We start from the raw sequence: 18,185 nt of genomic DNA, 5'->3' as shown, positions 1-18,185 counted from the left end.
AATTTTAGCATGAAGCAAGAATAGAAATGCAAAATGACGACGGACCCAAGATTGCTTTATTCTCTTAAAAGCAGGATCTGTTGTTGGATCTGTTCACCAATGTGTTCAATGTCAGTTTTCAGTCTATTTTCATGGCCTTTTATTCAGAGGCTTTTCCAGCCTTCCAATAATAAAATTCTGGGGGAAACACTGAACTCTTGTACTTTTTAAATTCTTGTTTCTTCTGCCTTTCCTCACCCATAAACATTTAGTTGCCCAACTGATTACCTCCGTTGCCGCAGTAAATGCTAGGAGGGAGATCTGCATCTGGCCATGACACCAAGCTCCAGGTGTTGCCATGCTGTGTTAAATTTTAAATTCCCCTGTTGAGATTCTCTGTCTTGGAAATGGGCTTCAACAGGATTTATGATTACATTTTGTACTCCAACAAAACGGAATACCACCCACAGAAGATGATAATCTAAACACCCGGAGGAGCCTGGTATTCCTGCTTTTTTTTTCCCCCACTGGTGTATCAATTAGCTGGTTCCTTTCTAAGTAGTTTGCAAATTTCTGCACTATCATACAAAAAATCTTTTCTTCTAAACTGGAGAAACATACGGGTCAAATATGGCTTCTTTCTAAAGATTCTTTTATTTGATTTTCTTCTGTTTCCCTCTCTGACTTGACCTGTGCTCCCAGCCTCCAAGCTGCTAATGGCTTCCCCACTCGTAGTCACATCCATGCCAGTGTCTGTTGCCATGTTACCTGCCTGTGAGTCATCTGCCATCCAACTCGAGTGGGACTCATCCTTCCCCTCTGTCTTTCATAGCTTTCGATGGCGTAACCAATATGTTGATCCAGCCTTGGTTGCGTGGAGATCCCGGCGGAGTGTATTCCCTCTTGTCAGCCGTCTTTACAAACTGTCACATTGTGTTTCTCCTAGCTGTCAGCTGCTCTTCTCACAGCAGTCAAGTCTAGCTGAGGCATTTACCAATACACAGGATCTGATGTAGCCTGATTAAAGCTTTTTTTTGTACCTTGTGATGCCATTTTGATGTACGGAAGAGGATTAGGGCCACATGTGAAATATTTATTTGAGTTCTGAGATTAAGGTCAGAATTCTTATAATTAAAGTCAGAATTCTGAGAAAAAAGTCAGAATTTTGAGAATAAAGTGAGAACATTGACTTTAAACTCAGAACTCAAATACATTTTTCATGTGGCCCTCATCCTCTTCCGTATTGATTCCATACAAATGGTACTGATACCAAAATGTGGTGAAGTATTCCTGTGTGTGTGTGACACATCAAGCTTAACTCCCCTCCTTACCGAGATCACTACATTTTCAATTCAATCTTAATATGCAGGACTTTGGTTGCTAAAACTGAAATTTCCAAATAATATTCCTACCATACCTCATTTAGCCAGAGTTTTTAAATAAAATGTGCTTGTTATCATCGGTTTAGACAGCAGAATTGTCTGTCATTATGTCTTCACGATATGATTCTACTGAAAGATGATAAACGATATTAAATTACTGGCTTTATCAAGCCTTACTTGGTCCTGCTTTGGGACAAGTATCTCGTTAGTCGGGTTTGTAGTAGATCCTGGTTTGTGGGTTTCTCTTGTAGTATTGGTTTCACTTGATTGAGTAAGCAGACTTTACTGTGGTAAAACGTGTTAATTATTCCTTCCAAAATGACAAAAATCACTTCTGATGTTTTGCTACGTAACTACTTTTAGATTTCCAAAGTGAAATGAACATGAACATATTGAGTGTGATAGTGAAGTTGACGGCTCCAACAATCTGTTTTTAGAATGAACTAGAAGGGCACTCTGAGAGCGCAGACCTCCGCCAAGGTTCGTGCTATTATTGCTTGTTCGTCAGTCAGATCCGGATCCGCTCCAAAATTTACTGGGTTCTTCCTTGGCCCATGCTACATCCTTCCACGAAGATTCATGAAAATCGGGCCAGTAGTTTTTCCGTAATTCTGCTAAAATACAAACAAACAAACGGCACCAAAAACATAACCTCCTTGGCGGCTAACAATAGCCTCAAATGTTTGGAAACTTTCCAAAAGTTTCCGGTATGTGTCTGGTAGCTGGTGCTTATTTCCCTCCCTGCCCCAAACACAGGGACAGGGATGTCTTTTTTTAATGTTTTCACAAAACCTATTGGTCCAAATCACATTAATTAAACCTTTTGGGGTGTATGGGAAGGCTCTCTGGAGAGTCCTTTAGCAACAACAACCATAGGGCCAAATACTGCAGCAGAGCGCTTGAAAAGTAGTGAGTTACCTGCCTTGGTTTAAAAATGGCTCTTATTTTTTGTATACTTCCATTGCGATATGTGCAATACTTGTAATGTTATCCACATAAACAAGAAGGTCAGATGCATGGATGCAGCACTGTGCTAATGAACGTGCTGTTAGGCAGCATGCTGTAGAGATATGGCTTCACTTTACAGCAGAGGGTGTGTCTGCCTACACACATACACACATACACACATACACACACAGAGGCATATTTCCCAGAAGACTAGAGTTCATACATCTGCATAGATCTGCATGCTGGGCCTGCCTACCCAGCCAGCACCACTCTACCACACCACACTCTGCAGGCTTCAAATACAAGAGAGAGAGAGAGAGAGAGACAGAGAGAGAGGGATTGATTTAGTGTCTCATGGTCTAAATGCTGTTTCAGAGGCTTTTCCACCCTGAAAAGAATCAAATTATGGGGGGAATGCTGAACATTTCTCATTCTGAATGGGAAGGTTTATGGTGTGAAAATGGTCAGATTTAAAGATACTGATTATCGGCACAAAATATCAGCTATGAGCAGCTTCAATTCAAAAATATTGGTATCAGCCTAAAAAAAACAACATACTGGTCTCAGATCAGGCCCATGCCTGAAATAGGCTAGATATATCTGAGAATTTCTACACTGCTAAAAATAGATATCAAGAGCCACATGGCAAACACACACACACACACACACACACACACACACAGAAAGAGAGTCCATCACTTGCTTTGAGTATGACAGTCAGTGTGCGTATGAGCATGTGAAAGCCCATGTTGATGTGTACATCTGCAGAATAGTGTATATGTGTTTGCTCAGGGTGTGTTAGGTATGTGTGTGTGTGTGTGTTTTTTTTTCTCTGAGGCCAAGCTGGTGTGTGTACTATGCAGATTGACTCATACTAGCAGCTGCTGTATCCTGCTAAACCAATTCATATGCTCTCTTACCAAGGGCTACTTTGCGCAATAACCTGCTGTGCTGTGGTTAGCAGGTGTGTGTGTGTGTGTGTGTGGTTAATCTATGCCACTTGCTGGGATGATTGAGACAGATCCAAGGATATAAGCAGTGAAAGAGGGTGAAGGGCAGATGGAGAGAAAGTGTGTGAGAGGATGAGTCTTATAATGTCTTGAATATTTTCTGTATGTTTAATCCGTTGTGATTATGTGTCGTGTTTTACACTTTGCGGCACCCAAGTTTCCTGTTTGGGACAAATGAAGTCTTGATTTTTGGGTGGATGGAGTTGCTGCCAATGGATATACTAATAGGTTTTTGGTTGGAATGGGTTGGAAATTGTTTTCCCAATATGGAAGTTCATCTGTAGGACGAATGAAAATATTTTACCCACTTGTCCTGGACAATCGGACAAGCATTAAACGCTGAACTTCTCAAAATGTAAAAAAAAAAGTGTGGAAAATGTAATAAAACCTGCTAATGTCATAAATTCCCTGGCAAAGCACTAACATTTTCAGATTGATAGTAATATTTTTTAAAATGTAATAATTGCCGGTTAATGGAATAATGTATTATATTATCAAAGATTAAAATATTACAGTGTCAGGTACATTTGCGACTCATTTATAGGAACATTCTTATTACATTTTGACAAGTTATTACATGATCTGGGAGTTATTACAGTTTCAATTGGTACAGGGAGGGAGGGTGTGATCTGAAGACAAAGACGAAGATTTTCGTTTAGTATTTTGATATTTATTACATGTCGTATATTTGTGGAGTTGTCTTCCTCTCTCTCCTTCCCTCCATCTCGCTTTCTGTCCTTGTCCGAGTCCTTCATCCTATTCATGCCGTATAAAAGGTGCTGTCACATCCACTCGACAGTCTCCCGGCAACAGTGACGCGGGGATTTTGGGGGGGGAGAAACGGTCCGGTAGAAAGACTGAAAACTGTCTTTTCTAATAGGAGTGAAGAGGAGAGGGAATGAGGGTTGAATACGGTACGCAGGGGTTAGGGTTAGGGATGGGATTCTGCTCAGTCAGACTTTGTTGTCACTGAAATTGTATTCATTACATCGTATCGTGGTTGTATTGAATCGTGAACCCCATATCGCGTATTGAATTGTGAGAAAAGCATATCACCCCATCCCTTGTTCAAATCCCTGCGTACCTCAATGGATAGAGCACAAAAGGGAATTTTCAAAGTATAGTCAATTTGCTTTGGTCTGAGTCAGGGAAGGCATTACGCTTCGGTTCAGTTACCTTTCACACGGCAACATTTCAAGCAAACCATCATTTTTCACCTCAGAGCCACACGGGCGCAGTCAATTTCCTTCACTGCTCAGACGGGACTTTGTTCCAGGGTAAAGCTCGCCCCTTAACCCATAATTCACGCCGTGTTTAACCCATAATGCACGTTGCTTCCCGTAGTTGGGTCGGATCACATCACTTCAAATGAAGCGCTCCGGGGCTGGTTTGGAAACGGCTCTCGCGCGGCTAAATGAACTGATCTGCCGGGGGAAACCGCTCCAGGGTTTTGAAAATAGCCGCTTTTAACCAACTAGGTGAGAAAACGCCCTCAAACTGCAAGGTTCAAGGGTTTCATTCCCACAGGGGTCGTCCATGCTAAAACTGTGTGCGCACACGCTCTCTGAGGAGCCCTGAATGAAAGCATTAACCAAATGGAATATGTTAATGTTATGGTAGCACTTGTGTCTGCCTCTCCTTGAGAGACTTCGGGCCAAGACTGTACACCACAGCACAGATGTCACATCAGCAGGACGCTGCGAGATTAGATCAGATTAGAGAGAGGGGAAAAAGACAGCGAGGGAGACGGAGAAAGCGAGGCGGAGAGATAGACAGCGTGGACGGTGCGAGTGTTCGTATGTGTGCCAGGGCTGCAGCAATAAGCACAGTACTACTGTGTTTGGAGGACTACCATAAGGTTGGGAAAGTAACCGCTGTACAGGGTTGGGCATCGTTTGGATTTTATCGCTTCTGATTCTGCTTATCGAATCCTGGTTCCGATTCTTACCTTATTTTAGGGGACAAAAAGAAACCAAAATGTTTCAAGAATAGGGTATCGTTAGGTCGCTTATCGATTCTGGTGGATTCGGCAGTTTGGAACCGGGACTAAACTGGAATCGGTTCTCGATACCCAACCCTACCGCTGTGATATTTTTTTGTTTGGTTTCCTCTTTTGAAGGTAACCAAGCACTGCATGCTATCTCTTAAAACTTCAATATCCATTTTTTTTCTCATTAAAATCCCACTAAATAAATAGAATATATTAGTCTCTGTGTATACGCATTTGCCTGAAATGATGCTGACAATTATACTGTATATTATAACTATATTCTTCTTCAACAACCCCTGGTCATTTTTCAGGAATCCAAAATATTCCCACACTGCTGATTTACGGCAGTTTTTGGTAAAGCATAATAGTGCTAATACAGCTAATAGTGACATTGGTTAGTCACTGCATCCCTGTGTGGCAATTAGTAGGACCTCCAGAACATCATGTCTTCCACTTCTTTGGCAGTTTCTATCTGACTAGAGATTTCACTCTCCCTACTGTTACTCCCCACCTTCAGTATTGCCAGTTGTCCAGTTCAGTACCAAATCAGGGGTTCAAAAGTTTTATCTAGTGGGTATCCACAGATCTGGATCTGTGGTTCTGCCCATTTATAGTTTCAGATTGTCCGTTGGCTACATTCACTCAGACATAGGCTGGTTTGCCAGCTTTGTTCCTTTATCTTGGTTTTTAAATTGGTCTTGAGTTCAATTCCAGGTAATGTTAAAAAGGTCTTAAAAAGCCGTCAATTTGGCTTTCTGAAACCTCTCTCCTAAAGTTTTCATTACAGTCTAGTAGTGTCTAGAGTGTGTGCTGACAATGCTGAAGAGCATTGGGAGAAGAGAGAGTCGCCAGTTAAACTGGGTCATTTGGAACACCAACACATCAACCAATTATGGCCAATTAATCCTACTATCTCCGCTCTGGATCTCTCTATTTAACCGGCCTGTTATGCTCCATTTGACAAGCATTCACTTTGACAGCTGACGTACTATTTCTCTTTCTTTCTCTCTCTCTCATTCTCTCTCTCTCTCACTCTCTCTCACACACACACATATACACACACACACACACACACACACACATACACACACAGTATCTAGCAATGGTTGTGGCTGCCCAATGCTTGACAAGCTACTGAAGCTTAAGGAGTGGAGATTTTCACATTGGCAGAGTACAGGGTGTTGGAAAGGTCTGGAATCTCAGGGAAACCGCCAACTAAACAAATATCATAACTGGCTGTCAGAAGTGAGATTTGAACCTAGTGCGCTTGGGATGCAAGAAATCAACATTTCTTCTAATTGGATACGCTAATTGGATATCTAAATAATGCAGTCCTTATGATCCATGGAAGGAAGCACTGGACAGAGCCACAGATGTCATGACAGGCTTACAAACTTCAGCACTGGACAGCGACTCTACCTGGATTTGGGACTTCAGACGACTTTCAGCCGTTGATATTTTTTCACTGTAGCTGTGAAGCTGCAGCTAGCTAGTTAGCTGCCATAGTTTGTTCCCTTTGCAGGAGATGGAACATTCCACCTAGCTAAAAGCCTGCTGGGTAGTGTAGTTCGGTAACTAATTTTGTTGTTCGTGTAAATAATACTGAATAGATTGTTTGTGGAGCCAAACGAATTGAGTTGATGGTTACTATAACATATTTCAAAATCCAAGCCATATGCTTTTTAGATTGCTTATATGAAGTAACCTTCCATATACTGACATAGGGTGAGGTCAAGTCAAGGGTTGATGGAAATTATGTCAACTTCGGCTTCCTTTGGCCCCTAAGTAAAAATCATAACCAATCATAACCAACCTTTATGCTTTATGACTAATGTTACCTCTTCATTGAGCGTGGGGCTACAATCATACAATCAATCATCAGCTGCTATTGCCTTGTTAGTATGTTACCATGGTAATTTATTTATTTATTTTGAAAAGCCATAAGAGCAACAAGAGCAGGATAGCTTTTGAAGTAGCCTAATAATAGTCAATAGTTTAATAGCAATTGCCTACATTATACAGGAACACAAAAATAGCATATTATGTGTTTAATTTATCTTTAATTAATAAGACAATAATAAACCACCAACAGTCTCTTAATGGTGGTTAGGGAAAACAGCCACCGTTGTAATATATCAGTCTCCTGTGGTCTCTCTCAGCCTTGCTCCCTTGCTTTACTCTCTCTCTTTGTCTGCATCTCTTTCTGTCAATCTCTTGTCAATCCTGCTGCTCTTCAGGCCTCCATTTTCTGTCACATAAATATGAGCAGAGTATTCATCACAATATTGTTCTTCCTCTGCCCCCCCCACTGCACATGACGCAGCACAGACAAATGGGTTTGCTTACTGTGTGTGTGTGTGTGTGTGTGTGTGTGTGAGAGAAAGAGAGAGAGAGAAACAGAGGCAGAGAGAAAAGAGAAAGCTTACCCTCCGTACCAGATAGGTCTTCAAAGGCGTGTTATGAACGGGTTGGGTATCGTTAGGATTTTTCCGATACCGATACCATCATTGATACTGCTTACTGATACTCTATTCCACTGTTCTTTATTGATACTGTGTAATGCTTGTCCACCCATCACTGTTTATTGCTACCTTTGACACATTTATGATTCCAGATATGTGTTTGTTTTGGACCTGCTGCAATTCTAGGCTATTTCATAGTCCCCCCCCTCTCTCCAGTGACTGTCAAACTCACAACGTTACTCAGCATTATGTTTTAACAGATTTACACATGAAAACCTTTTTGTTTTTATCAGTGGCTTTGCTGGGGGGAGTTTACAGCACAAAATGGTCGGTTTGGACACCTGCCTTTTTATTATGAAGAGATACTGGAGAGCCAAAGAGGATATAGGGTATATCCAATATAAAAGGCCAATAAGCTACAACTGCATCTGGGCTTTAAATATAGCCAGCTATGTCAACTGGGCATTGTTTTCCCCCAATGTCCTAGATGTTAAACCACTTCACAGTCACAGTGGAGTTTGTTGGAGCTGCTCTCATTTTCTCTCCCCAAGCACACGCTAGTAACGCTCTGATCTGGATCTATGGGGTCGTGATCTCATGCAGGTCAATACCAACTCCAATCTGTGCCGCGAGGCGCCTTCCTAAAACTTTTGAACTGCCTTCAACGAGTTTTAGAATATGACTGTGTGAAGTGTAGGGGCAGAAATTGCTATTTCACAGAACTCCATTAGTATTAAGGTGGGATCACACCTACAGTTTGTTTTCTCTGATCTGAACCAGTGTGAAGTGGAAAAGTTGGCTTTGTTGTATTTTTTGCATTTGATTTGTTAGGTTCAAGCAATTACAAGCAAATGAGAGCTTGTAAACAAAAGTCAGTCTCAAGTAGCTTGTATGTTGCACAGAGTTTTTGTAACCTGTCATCTCTCCAGGTTTGAGATTTCAGCCAAAACAAATCTGATTTCAGCCCCCTGGAACTGTAGCTAAGCATGCTGGACTCGTCTGTGCTTTTGGCTGTAAATTCCCCTCTCTAGTCTTCATACCAGTTCAGAACGCACGAAGAAATGGCTGAATATGAGCGTCAGTCCAGACTGCAGTTTGCCCTCAGTTCATTTTGCTATGCGCGGCTTTCCAAGCATGAGGAACTGCTGCCGATCAGTTCCACTGTCTCCTTACAGTCGTTCCCTGCAGTCGGGTCACTCCTAATGAACCGCACTAGGGATGGGAGAGTTTAACGACTAGTCGTTTAAACGCAAGTGTCGTGTCAGTCGGCTCATTTAAAAAAAAATGGCGGATAGTAAGAGGGCTGTTGTGGTCGGTTCAATCATGCGGTTCACAGGCAGCACGCCGTTTGAAAATACTGGTTCGTATGAAGAGAGGATACGCCGCCGTGGTCTGTGGCGGTTTATCAAAAATTGATGGTCAGGTGAATTGACAATACTGTCTAAACCAGCAGTGGCAGCTGGGTTCAAAAGAGAAATCTAGTCCCTCATGCTCTGAATGTTTCCGAGGCCTATCACCTCTCTGGGAGAATAGCAGTGTCCTATTCTCCCAGATGTCCTCCAGGCAAAATCAACTTGAGCAGAAGTAGTTGATATCACTACCCAGCCAGGAACCAATTTCCGGAGAGGACAGTGCTGTGACTTCTCTGGAAGTGTCCCCTCCAGCAGCCGAAACCCACTCTTTTCTTTCTTTTAAAAATGAGTATTCTGTAGTTTTCCAGTAATGCTGCTGTTCTAGTGAAACACAACTGCGTGGCATTGTAATTGAGTCAGTGGCAACGGATGTTTGTGTCTTTGTTGAGTCTCTGAGACGCAGCTATACACACAAACACGCACGCGCACACACACACACACACACACACACACACACACAAAAAACAGTCGAAGAATCACTAAGCTTAGAGCTTCCCTGGGAAGCATCCACATGTTAACACACACATAATCAAGTAAACAGACACACATGTGTACACTAACCAACACATACACAAAGACACGCACACATATATAGAAACGACACACATTTGTATGGTCACACACTCTTCTTTACTGCAGAGTGATGTAATTATAGTATATTAGAGCGCAGCCATTGTACATTACTGTCATTTTCAATTTCCCTTGCTTTGCTCTGCCCATGCTCTGTCACTCTATTCTGTCACCTTCCTTCTCAGTCTTTCTGTTTTTACCTCGTCTTTCTTCCTGTATCTGTGTGAGTCATGAGAGATGAAAATGATTCCCAGTGCTTAACTTTAAGTATCCGCAGAAACCAAGTATTGATCTGATTCATGCGCTTAGACCATTAGTTTGGGTCTTATGTTGCACCAAGACAAAAAGGATCAAGATGTCATCCCTTTTACTCCATGAGAGAGATGTATGTCTGGAAATGGCAAAAAATCAAGTTGCTTTTGTTTGTTTCTGCACAGTCTCTGGTCATCGAATGTTAACATCTCTATTTCCTTTGCAAAATGTCTGCAATCATGACGTCATCCCCTGTATTTAGAAGTGCTGCTCTTCCACTTTGCCACACATTCTGTCAGTAGTGCACTTAAGTCTCTTTTGTCTCTCTCACTCAAATCATTATGAAAGCACAATGAGACAAAGAGAAATCAGCATGTCTTTTTGACAGCCTCTAGTTTTGATTCATTTTTGTTATGAAATGTGGCAGATAACAAGAATGTGTTTTTCACATTTGCAGCTGCACCACTGCTCCCATATTTAATTTCCAGGTTGTGCAGTTAAAATCAAATTCAAATAAAATCCAATTTTGGTTAAGGCTACACTAGTCAAGATTTCAATGTAAAAACACACCGTCTTATCAGGCTAAACCACAAAATGGGCTGTAACAGAGAAGAGTCGTCTTATCCCGAGTCCTATTGAGTTGCCGGCTTAGTATTGATGGAAGGCCAAATGGAGAAATATCTGCGTTTTCAAATTCGGATTAGTGTGGACTAGGTTTTAGACCTATGTGTAGAAGTGTAAACGCGGAAGTGGGAAGATTCACGTGAACGAGGTCTGGGTGTGTGCAAGCATGAATGTTTTTGAAACCAACAGCTGTAGTGGGTTTATATTGACTAACAAACTTCACCTGTATTTCAACTGGCATGAGAGTGAGTAGATAATGATAGAATTCACATTTTTGGGGTGAACTATCCCTTTAAAAAGATCTCTCTGATGGTCGAGCTGGTTGCCATCATGCACAGGTATTTTCATGCCAGGTTGCTCAGCCTTGAAAAATTCATTTGGTGCCACTTTGAGGGGATCTTCCCCACAGTCGGGATGTAACAGTTGAGCTCAGCTGCCAACACTTCCTCAAGCTTGAGTGAGTGATAAGGTTCTGGCATGGTGGTGTCGGTCTGAAAAAAAAGCAGCCCAGTGACTATTACTAACTGGTCCTTCAGTGGGGATGGATTCTCAGGATCAAACCCGTGTGCCTCTGTGTCTGTGGTGTTCACAGATGGCGGCTTCTCCTTGAGTAGAATACAGATTCGGTTGTTATAATGGCGTTTAGCTTTGCAGACATGAAAACAGTGGCAGTACTTCTGAATTTAACTGCAGGTAGTGATCAGAAATATACAACCTGAACTTAATTCCGCTCACTCTGAACACCATATTAACCTTGTGCATTGTCTCCTCTCTCTCAGCGGTCACTCTGTCCTTCATGCTCTGAATCCTCTCTTCACTGACTACATTTCCATGCATGGAGAATTCCCTTTTTAACCCGGTTACTCAAGTAACCTGATTTGGGTCGGAGCATTTAAAACATCATAACTGGGTTAGAGTAACCCAGGTAAGCTCATACTCATTATGAGAAACCTGGTTAAGATGTCTGGCTTTCTCCCATATTAATCAGGTTACTGTGGAATGGAAACATCTTAGTGCTTTCACTTCTGGTTTTCCCCGTCAGACTCTCGCGGCATTATGGGTACATTTTGATGTCAACAGAAATACATGGCAGTGAGCAGAACTTGCTATTGGGATCATCATTTCTTTCCCCTGTATTAGAAATAGCCTAAGCTACTACTGCTCAGTTAAAGAGGGAGGGGGAATATTCTGCTAACTGGTTTATTCATGGCAGCAGGGAGACTCAATCGCAGGGTATCAAAGGTTCATGGAAACAGTTTAACCTGAATAAGACCTTAACCAGAGTATGGACAATAGCCGGGTTAGTCTGTGTCTGTAAGCATAGCCACTTATGTCATCTAGAATCTGGAGTCCAGGAATGAGGCCATGTCCGGCGGGTCTTGGGCAACCTGGCCCTGATATGTCATTGAGGTAGTCCAGGGGTGTTTGTTTTGTTTTGCTTTGCTCCACATTTTCAGGTCATTGTCCCCTACAGCCAGTATTCCAGGGTGAAGGAGAGGAATGACTGGCTTCCGGTGCTATACATTGACATAATTCTCTCCAGAAAGGGCACCAGTGAACTCAATACATTACATTACATTACGTCATTTAGCAGACACTTTTGTCCAAAGCGACTTACAATAAGTGCATTTCAAGTCAAACCAACTGTAGCCTATATCACAGTCTTCAGAAAAACAGAAAAAATGACTTCAGAGCTCTACCATGGACCTCAATGATGGATGCAACCATTCTCTTTGCACTGGCAAGGCTGAACTATTGTTCATGGAAGTAAATCACAGCAGTAGGGAAACAAGGAAGCACAGAAATCTTATTGGCTGATAACTGCATATATATAGTTCAGCCGTGGTCAGCTTCTCTCAGCTTGTGGATCATGTTGCTCGCAGTGGGGACGCACAGTCAGGAGCAGTCATTTGTGAGAAATAGGTGCACAGTGGTTATTGGGAGTCCCTCTTTCCTATCAATGGATATGGCCACCATATCTTAGGTTTGGATATTTCTTTGTGCCTCTGTAGGATGGCTTGACTTTTCATTTTCATTTGACTGTTTCTGACTTTGCTCGTTACGCAGACTGGTTTGTTGGGGCTGCATTCTTCATACAAATCTATGACAGTGGTTCTCAATCATGTGCCATCGTGACCCAAGAGTTTTCATTCCAACCAAACACTACAGATTTCACAAATTAGTTCTGTCTTGAAGGTTTGCTAATCGGTGAAATCAGCTGCTGTAGTGTTTGGCTGTGTTGCATAGGATACCTTTTCCTTAGTACCTGAGTTCGTCCCACGCCTGTTCTCCTGAATTCCCCAAAATCCTGCCAGATGACTGATGTTGAAGTCGTTCTCTGCATCAACTCCTCCTCCTGTGTTGTCACTGCCCCCTCAGTTGAACTGATTCTCTCCTCCTCTCTCCTCCCTACCCAGCTATCCGCCCACTCTCTGACAGTTATCGATTGCCTTCTTATCGATCAACAACCAGTCAGAGGGTCTTACATGCACAGCAGTGTAAATCCAGTAGACATGCACACTTCAGAGTGGAACTCTCCAGCAAATTCATGCCTGTCTCCGTTTGTTGAATTGATAACGTATCAATGAGAAAATAAAACGCCGCAGCCTCATATGGTTTAGATATTGCACATATTCAACACACAATTTTTCAATTTAACTCTGTGTGTGTATGCTGTGTAGGTGTGTGTGAGTCATCTGAAAGCCTCCCTCCTTCCTCCCGGGACACTAGAGAGACTAGTGTTTGTGTGTCTGTGTGTGTGTGTGTGTGCACACAGACAGAAGCTGGAGTAGACTCTGGTTAGTGCAGAGCTATGTGAGTGGGTTTCCTATTTATTATGCGTAATATGTGGTAGCTCTGTGTAATCCCATAGCAATTTTGTAATCTTGTATCCCACTAATAGACATGCAGCATACTTTTATTGTAGATCGCTTGTGTGCCCGAACAAAATATGGATTTTGTTTTTTTGTTGGCCTGTTAGTATTGGAGGATCATTGGACTCAACTATACTTGGCTGAAACCAGGGTATTTCAAGCAGAAGTCAAATTATTAATGTTGAATTGCTAATAGCCATGGAGAAAGAATTGCCACTGCATCAAGAGAAAATCCAAGGAGAAAGGCGTCACAGTGCTGGGCACACTGTTTGATTGACAGGTGATCTCTGGGAAGAGCGGTGCAGAAACACCACAGCAATGAGCTGAGCAACAAACATGGAGACAAGTTTTGATTCCATAATTTAACAACCTCCCATAATACCGTTTATATGACTGAAGCACTTAATACAATTAGCCTATCCAGGGAGAATTGTGGGAATCGGAGGTTTTATTGCTGAAAAAATAAATTCAATTTCATTAAGGAGGTCCACGTGAGGGAATGTTTATAGGTTAGAGCCAATGTTTTCTTTGTGCCTCTGTTGCCTGTAGTCTTCAGTGCTTTCCAATGGACACGAACATCTTCAGTTGCTCTAAGTTTTTCTGACACTCATCTAAAAATGCACAGTTGTATACATCCCTTAAGTGGTGTCTATTAATGTGATTAAAATTGGAGTATGATGATTATGCTTACTTTGACTAAAAGCATAATCACATTAACATAATCAGAGTATGGTGTTTACATGGGCTCTACCTTAATTGCCTTAATTACATTATAACCGTATTTTTGATGTTCATGTAAACATGGCCAGTGACAGTTTTGATGGACCAATACCCTGCTGTGTGTGTGTGTGTGTGTGTGCTTTTGCTGGCTTGTATGTTGTCCTCCATCAGTAGGGGCCGTGCACAGATACACGCATACATACACAAATCAGTAAATTCACACATGAAGGCTGGTTGGGAGTTTCAATCCAGTACCTGCGACAGAATATTTCATGACGGCCTCTTCCTACTCATCTGTCATCTCCAAAATTTCTCTCTCACACACACACACACACGGACACACTTTCCCTGTACTCTCTAAAGGCCCAGTCATTCCCAGGTGTGTCTGCCTGTCTGCCTGGCTGTGACTGGGCCAGGGCACGAGATTATGAATGCATAGTGAGGTGTGTGTGTGTGTGTGTGTGTGTGTGTGTGTGTGTGTGTGTGAGTGACCTAGCACTGCTGCCTCTGAGCACCATGGGAACCAATGAAGCCTCCCGTCCCATAGAAACACTCAATTCAGAGCCAATTCACCAATTCAACCCACGCAAACACAGGAGGAATATGCAAACTTCACACAGGAATGATTTGTTGAAAAAGTGTTATTTTGTTCTCCATTGCAATCCCGGTTACAAAATATGGAGCTGCGCAGCCTAGGGTGGGTGACAGTATCTAAACACAAAATCGATCGGATGTATCAGTGATTAACTGATTGGCTCCCAGTCAAAAACTTATAATGTTGAGATAGCAAGTCATAAGTTCCAGAAGCCATCTTACATCACTTGGAAGCCTCGTAGAAACCAAGAAAACAAGCAAACTCTAACTCTCTGTCTCCCCCTGCAGGCTGGAGTGGGTGGAGATCATCGAGCCGCGCACGCGGGAGCGCATGTACGCCAACCTGCTGACGGGCGAGTGCGTGTGGGACCCGCCACAGGGCGTCCGCATCAAGCGGACCGGCGACAACCAGTGGTGGGAGCTGTTCGACCCCAACACCTCGCGGTTCTACTACTACAACGCCTCCACCCAGCGCACCGTGTGGCACCGGCCCCAGGGCTGCGACATCATCCCCCTGGCCAAGCTGCAGACGCTGAAGCAGCACACGGACGGCGCCGCCCCCCGCCCCGCAGGAGGCAGCGGCGGGGGAGGCGGGAGGGCGTCGGCCGACAACAGCCCGGGACGCAACAGCGGGGTCAGCCGAGAGGGAAGCACCTCCTCCTCCCTAGACCAGGAGCTGACGGAAAAGCAGGGCAACCGGGAGGAGGCGGACAGGTAAGAACGGCGTCCGAAGTTAACTCGTCGGCTCGTCTGGGGAGATGATCTCATCAGATGACCCTATGACTGTCTGTCTGTTTGGGGGTCCGTTACATGAAATTTTGGAAGACATATCCATAAAGAATTCATCTTTGGAGCGCATTCAGAACCAATGTTTCCTCTAAGCTGGTACTTTGGAGTCCTACATATCTAATAATTTAGCATCATTCTACTTTGTCCCCAGAAATGTATTTATATTAAGTAGGTTTGGAAGTTTTGGTGGCAAATATTAGATGCAGGTAATTTGCTGTAGCTTAGGCTTTAGTGAATTGACACTCTTGGAAATAGCCCTCTAATACAGATGAAACACAAGCTGCTATTACATGGAATCCACTCATTTGCTATGTGCTTTTGGACTGTTCTGTGGTGCAGTGCGCCAGATGGGCAGGGTTTTACACTTTTCCAGTAATCTAAGTGGGTCCATTGTGCTGGATGAGGCCAGTAAACCTGGAAAATATAGCTGAAACTAGTAGAGATCGTAAATGTCCTGAGGTCTGTTCTCATCACTGAACTAGATTCTAGTTGCGCTCCAGGCCTTCAGAGCCCGGAGAGGGACTCGACATCCTGGATGGTTCGATCTGCGTCTCATCCTTCTCTCTCTCCATCTCAATATTAGTTTTATTTAGCCTTGAAGTTACAATATGCAACTTTTTGCCTTAAAGCGGGAAGTGTATTGTTAGTCTCGCCCTCCTCCCCCTCAGTCGGTCAAGTTCCCTCCCCCAACACTTGTCACTCATCTGGAAGATGATGATGTCATCTAAGCTGAGGTAACCAGCATCCATTGAGATAGAAGATTAGAATACCAGGCATTGCCTCCACATATAAGTGCATGTGTTGCACTGCCAATGTTTTAGTTGCTAAATTCTCTTTTTTTTATGGATGTTTCGTAGTATCTTAAGTTAGTTCGACTCTACGTAATCACATTTGATCCGTATCCATCTCAACTAGTGGGACAGGCGGAGAGGGGACTGACACTGGGGGTACCATCACCCTTGAGGAGCCAATTCCTCTTGACAATGACAGTCTTTCTCTCTTTTTCTATCATTTTTATCGCACAGCAGGGCGAGACTTGGTTTCATTTCACCTGATCGGCGATGAGAGCAGGATCTATTTTTGGCCAGCCGTGTCTCTGACCTTCCATGTTGCAAATTCAGTGCTATGGTGTAAAAGAAATCCAATGAAAATGCAATTTTAAGAGAACTGAGAACATTTTAACATTGTCTACCTCATTGTCATGAATAGTAAAATTGCAGCGTTCTTGGTTCTCTCTGGTGTTTTTCGCACCAATACGTGATTTGTTTGATATTTTCGCATTTTCATATTAGCACTATTGTATCCCTTTGCCATTAAATTTAGGTGTAGACATATTTATAAATTCTGTCATGATCAGTACAGCAGATATGGAGGAAAAGCCATGCTGGTAATGGCAGAAAGAAAAACGTCTGCCACAGCTGATCGATAGCATTTTTGCGATGGCTCCAATTCTGAAAATGTTCAAGGCATCAAATTGTACTTGTAGACCAATTTTAGTGCTTTCTCACAAATCTGAACAAGTCATATATGTCACCTGGATTTTAGTGCAGTTTTCCTGTATTACTATCAGATCCGGATCAGACCAGTAGCCTTGTGCGTCGTCCCATCTTTCTGTCTCTTTCTTTCCACCCTTCTCTCTCTCTCTCTCTCTCTCTCTCTCTCTCTCTCTCTCTCTCTCTCTCTCTATCTCATTCTCCGTCTCACCCCTTCCTCTCTCTTTTTGTCCGTATCACTCTGTCTTTGTCTTTCTCTCTCTCTCTCTCTCTCTCTCTCTTATTTATGTGTCTCAATTAATTGGTACATTTATCCTCCGTTCATTTTCTTCCCCTCTCACCTTCAGAGCTGCTCACCTCTCTTTTTACGCTCAGTTTAATCTCTCTCTTTCTCTCCCTCTCTCTCCCTTTCTCTCTCTCTCTCTCTCTCTCCCTCTCTCTCTCTCTCTCTCTCTCTCTCCCTCTCCATCCCTCCATCATCCTCCCCCTCTCTCTTTCTCTAACCAGTCTGTCTTTTGCTGGTTTGCTGTAATCTGCTGCAGTCTGCAGTGATTGGTGGATACGCCTGGCTGGGGTCACAGTGTCCTGTAAATGTCTTCTCTGCTCCAGCGAGAGGACACTACACACACACACACACACGCACACACACACACACACAAGCACAGATACACACACTGTACACACTCTATGAGCACACAGGCTGTTTTAGCTTGTTATTCACATTGACTGCACCCAGTGGAACATCAAACTATTGGCTGCACAGTACATAGAACTTGTAAGGTTAAACCGATATATCAGGCCAATATTATCCTTGTATTAAAAATCACATCTGGTCCAGTCAGTGTGGTTCACCTCTGATATGATGGATATGATGCAGTTTGATTCATTACATATTTATTGTAGAATTGATCAATACTACACTGGTACAGGATGATTTGAATTATATTAATTAAAATGTCTTGAATACCATTGTTAGACGTCTTATTGTTCCACCACGCAATGGCAGATTTCTTTGCCCACTCTTAGATTAAACAGGATTAGTAGCACAATGTCACTGTTGTCAGGTGAAAACCTCGTATCTCCAACA

At 42.9% G+C, this 18,185-nt stretch overlaps 1 protein-coding gene across 1 annotated transcript in view; it reads left to right on the top strand.

The window, feature by feature from the left end:
- Nucleotides 1-18,185, top strand: part of arhgap39 (Rho GTPase activating protein 39) — a 91,947-nt gene that overhangs the window by 50,898 nt on the left and 22,864 nt on the right. Inside the window, exon 6 of the mRNA XM_071526767.1 lies at nt 15,088-15,530. Coding sequence (XP_071382868.1) covers nt 15,088-15,530 — 443 coding nt within the window. The remainder of the gene's footprint in view (nt 1-15,087; nt 15,531-18,185) is intronic.

This window comes from Centroberyx affinis, unplaced genomic scaffold (assembly GCF_046629955.1).
Source record: "Centroberyx affinis isolate AG114_WGS23_722 - 3 ecotype Tasmania unplaced genomic scaffold, CSIRO-AGI_Caff_v1 ptg001456l_1, whole genome shotgun sequence".
Lineage (NCBI taxonomy): Eukaryota > Metazoa > Chordata > Actinopteri > Beryciformes > Berycidae > Centroberyx > Centroberyx affinis.
Note: the sequence above shows the minus strand (reverse complement) of the source record. Positions and strands in the feature narration are given on the sequence as shown.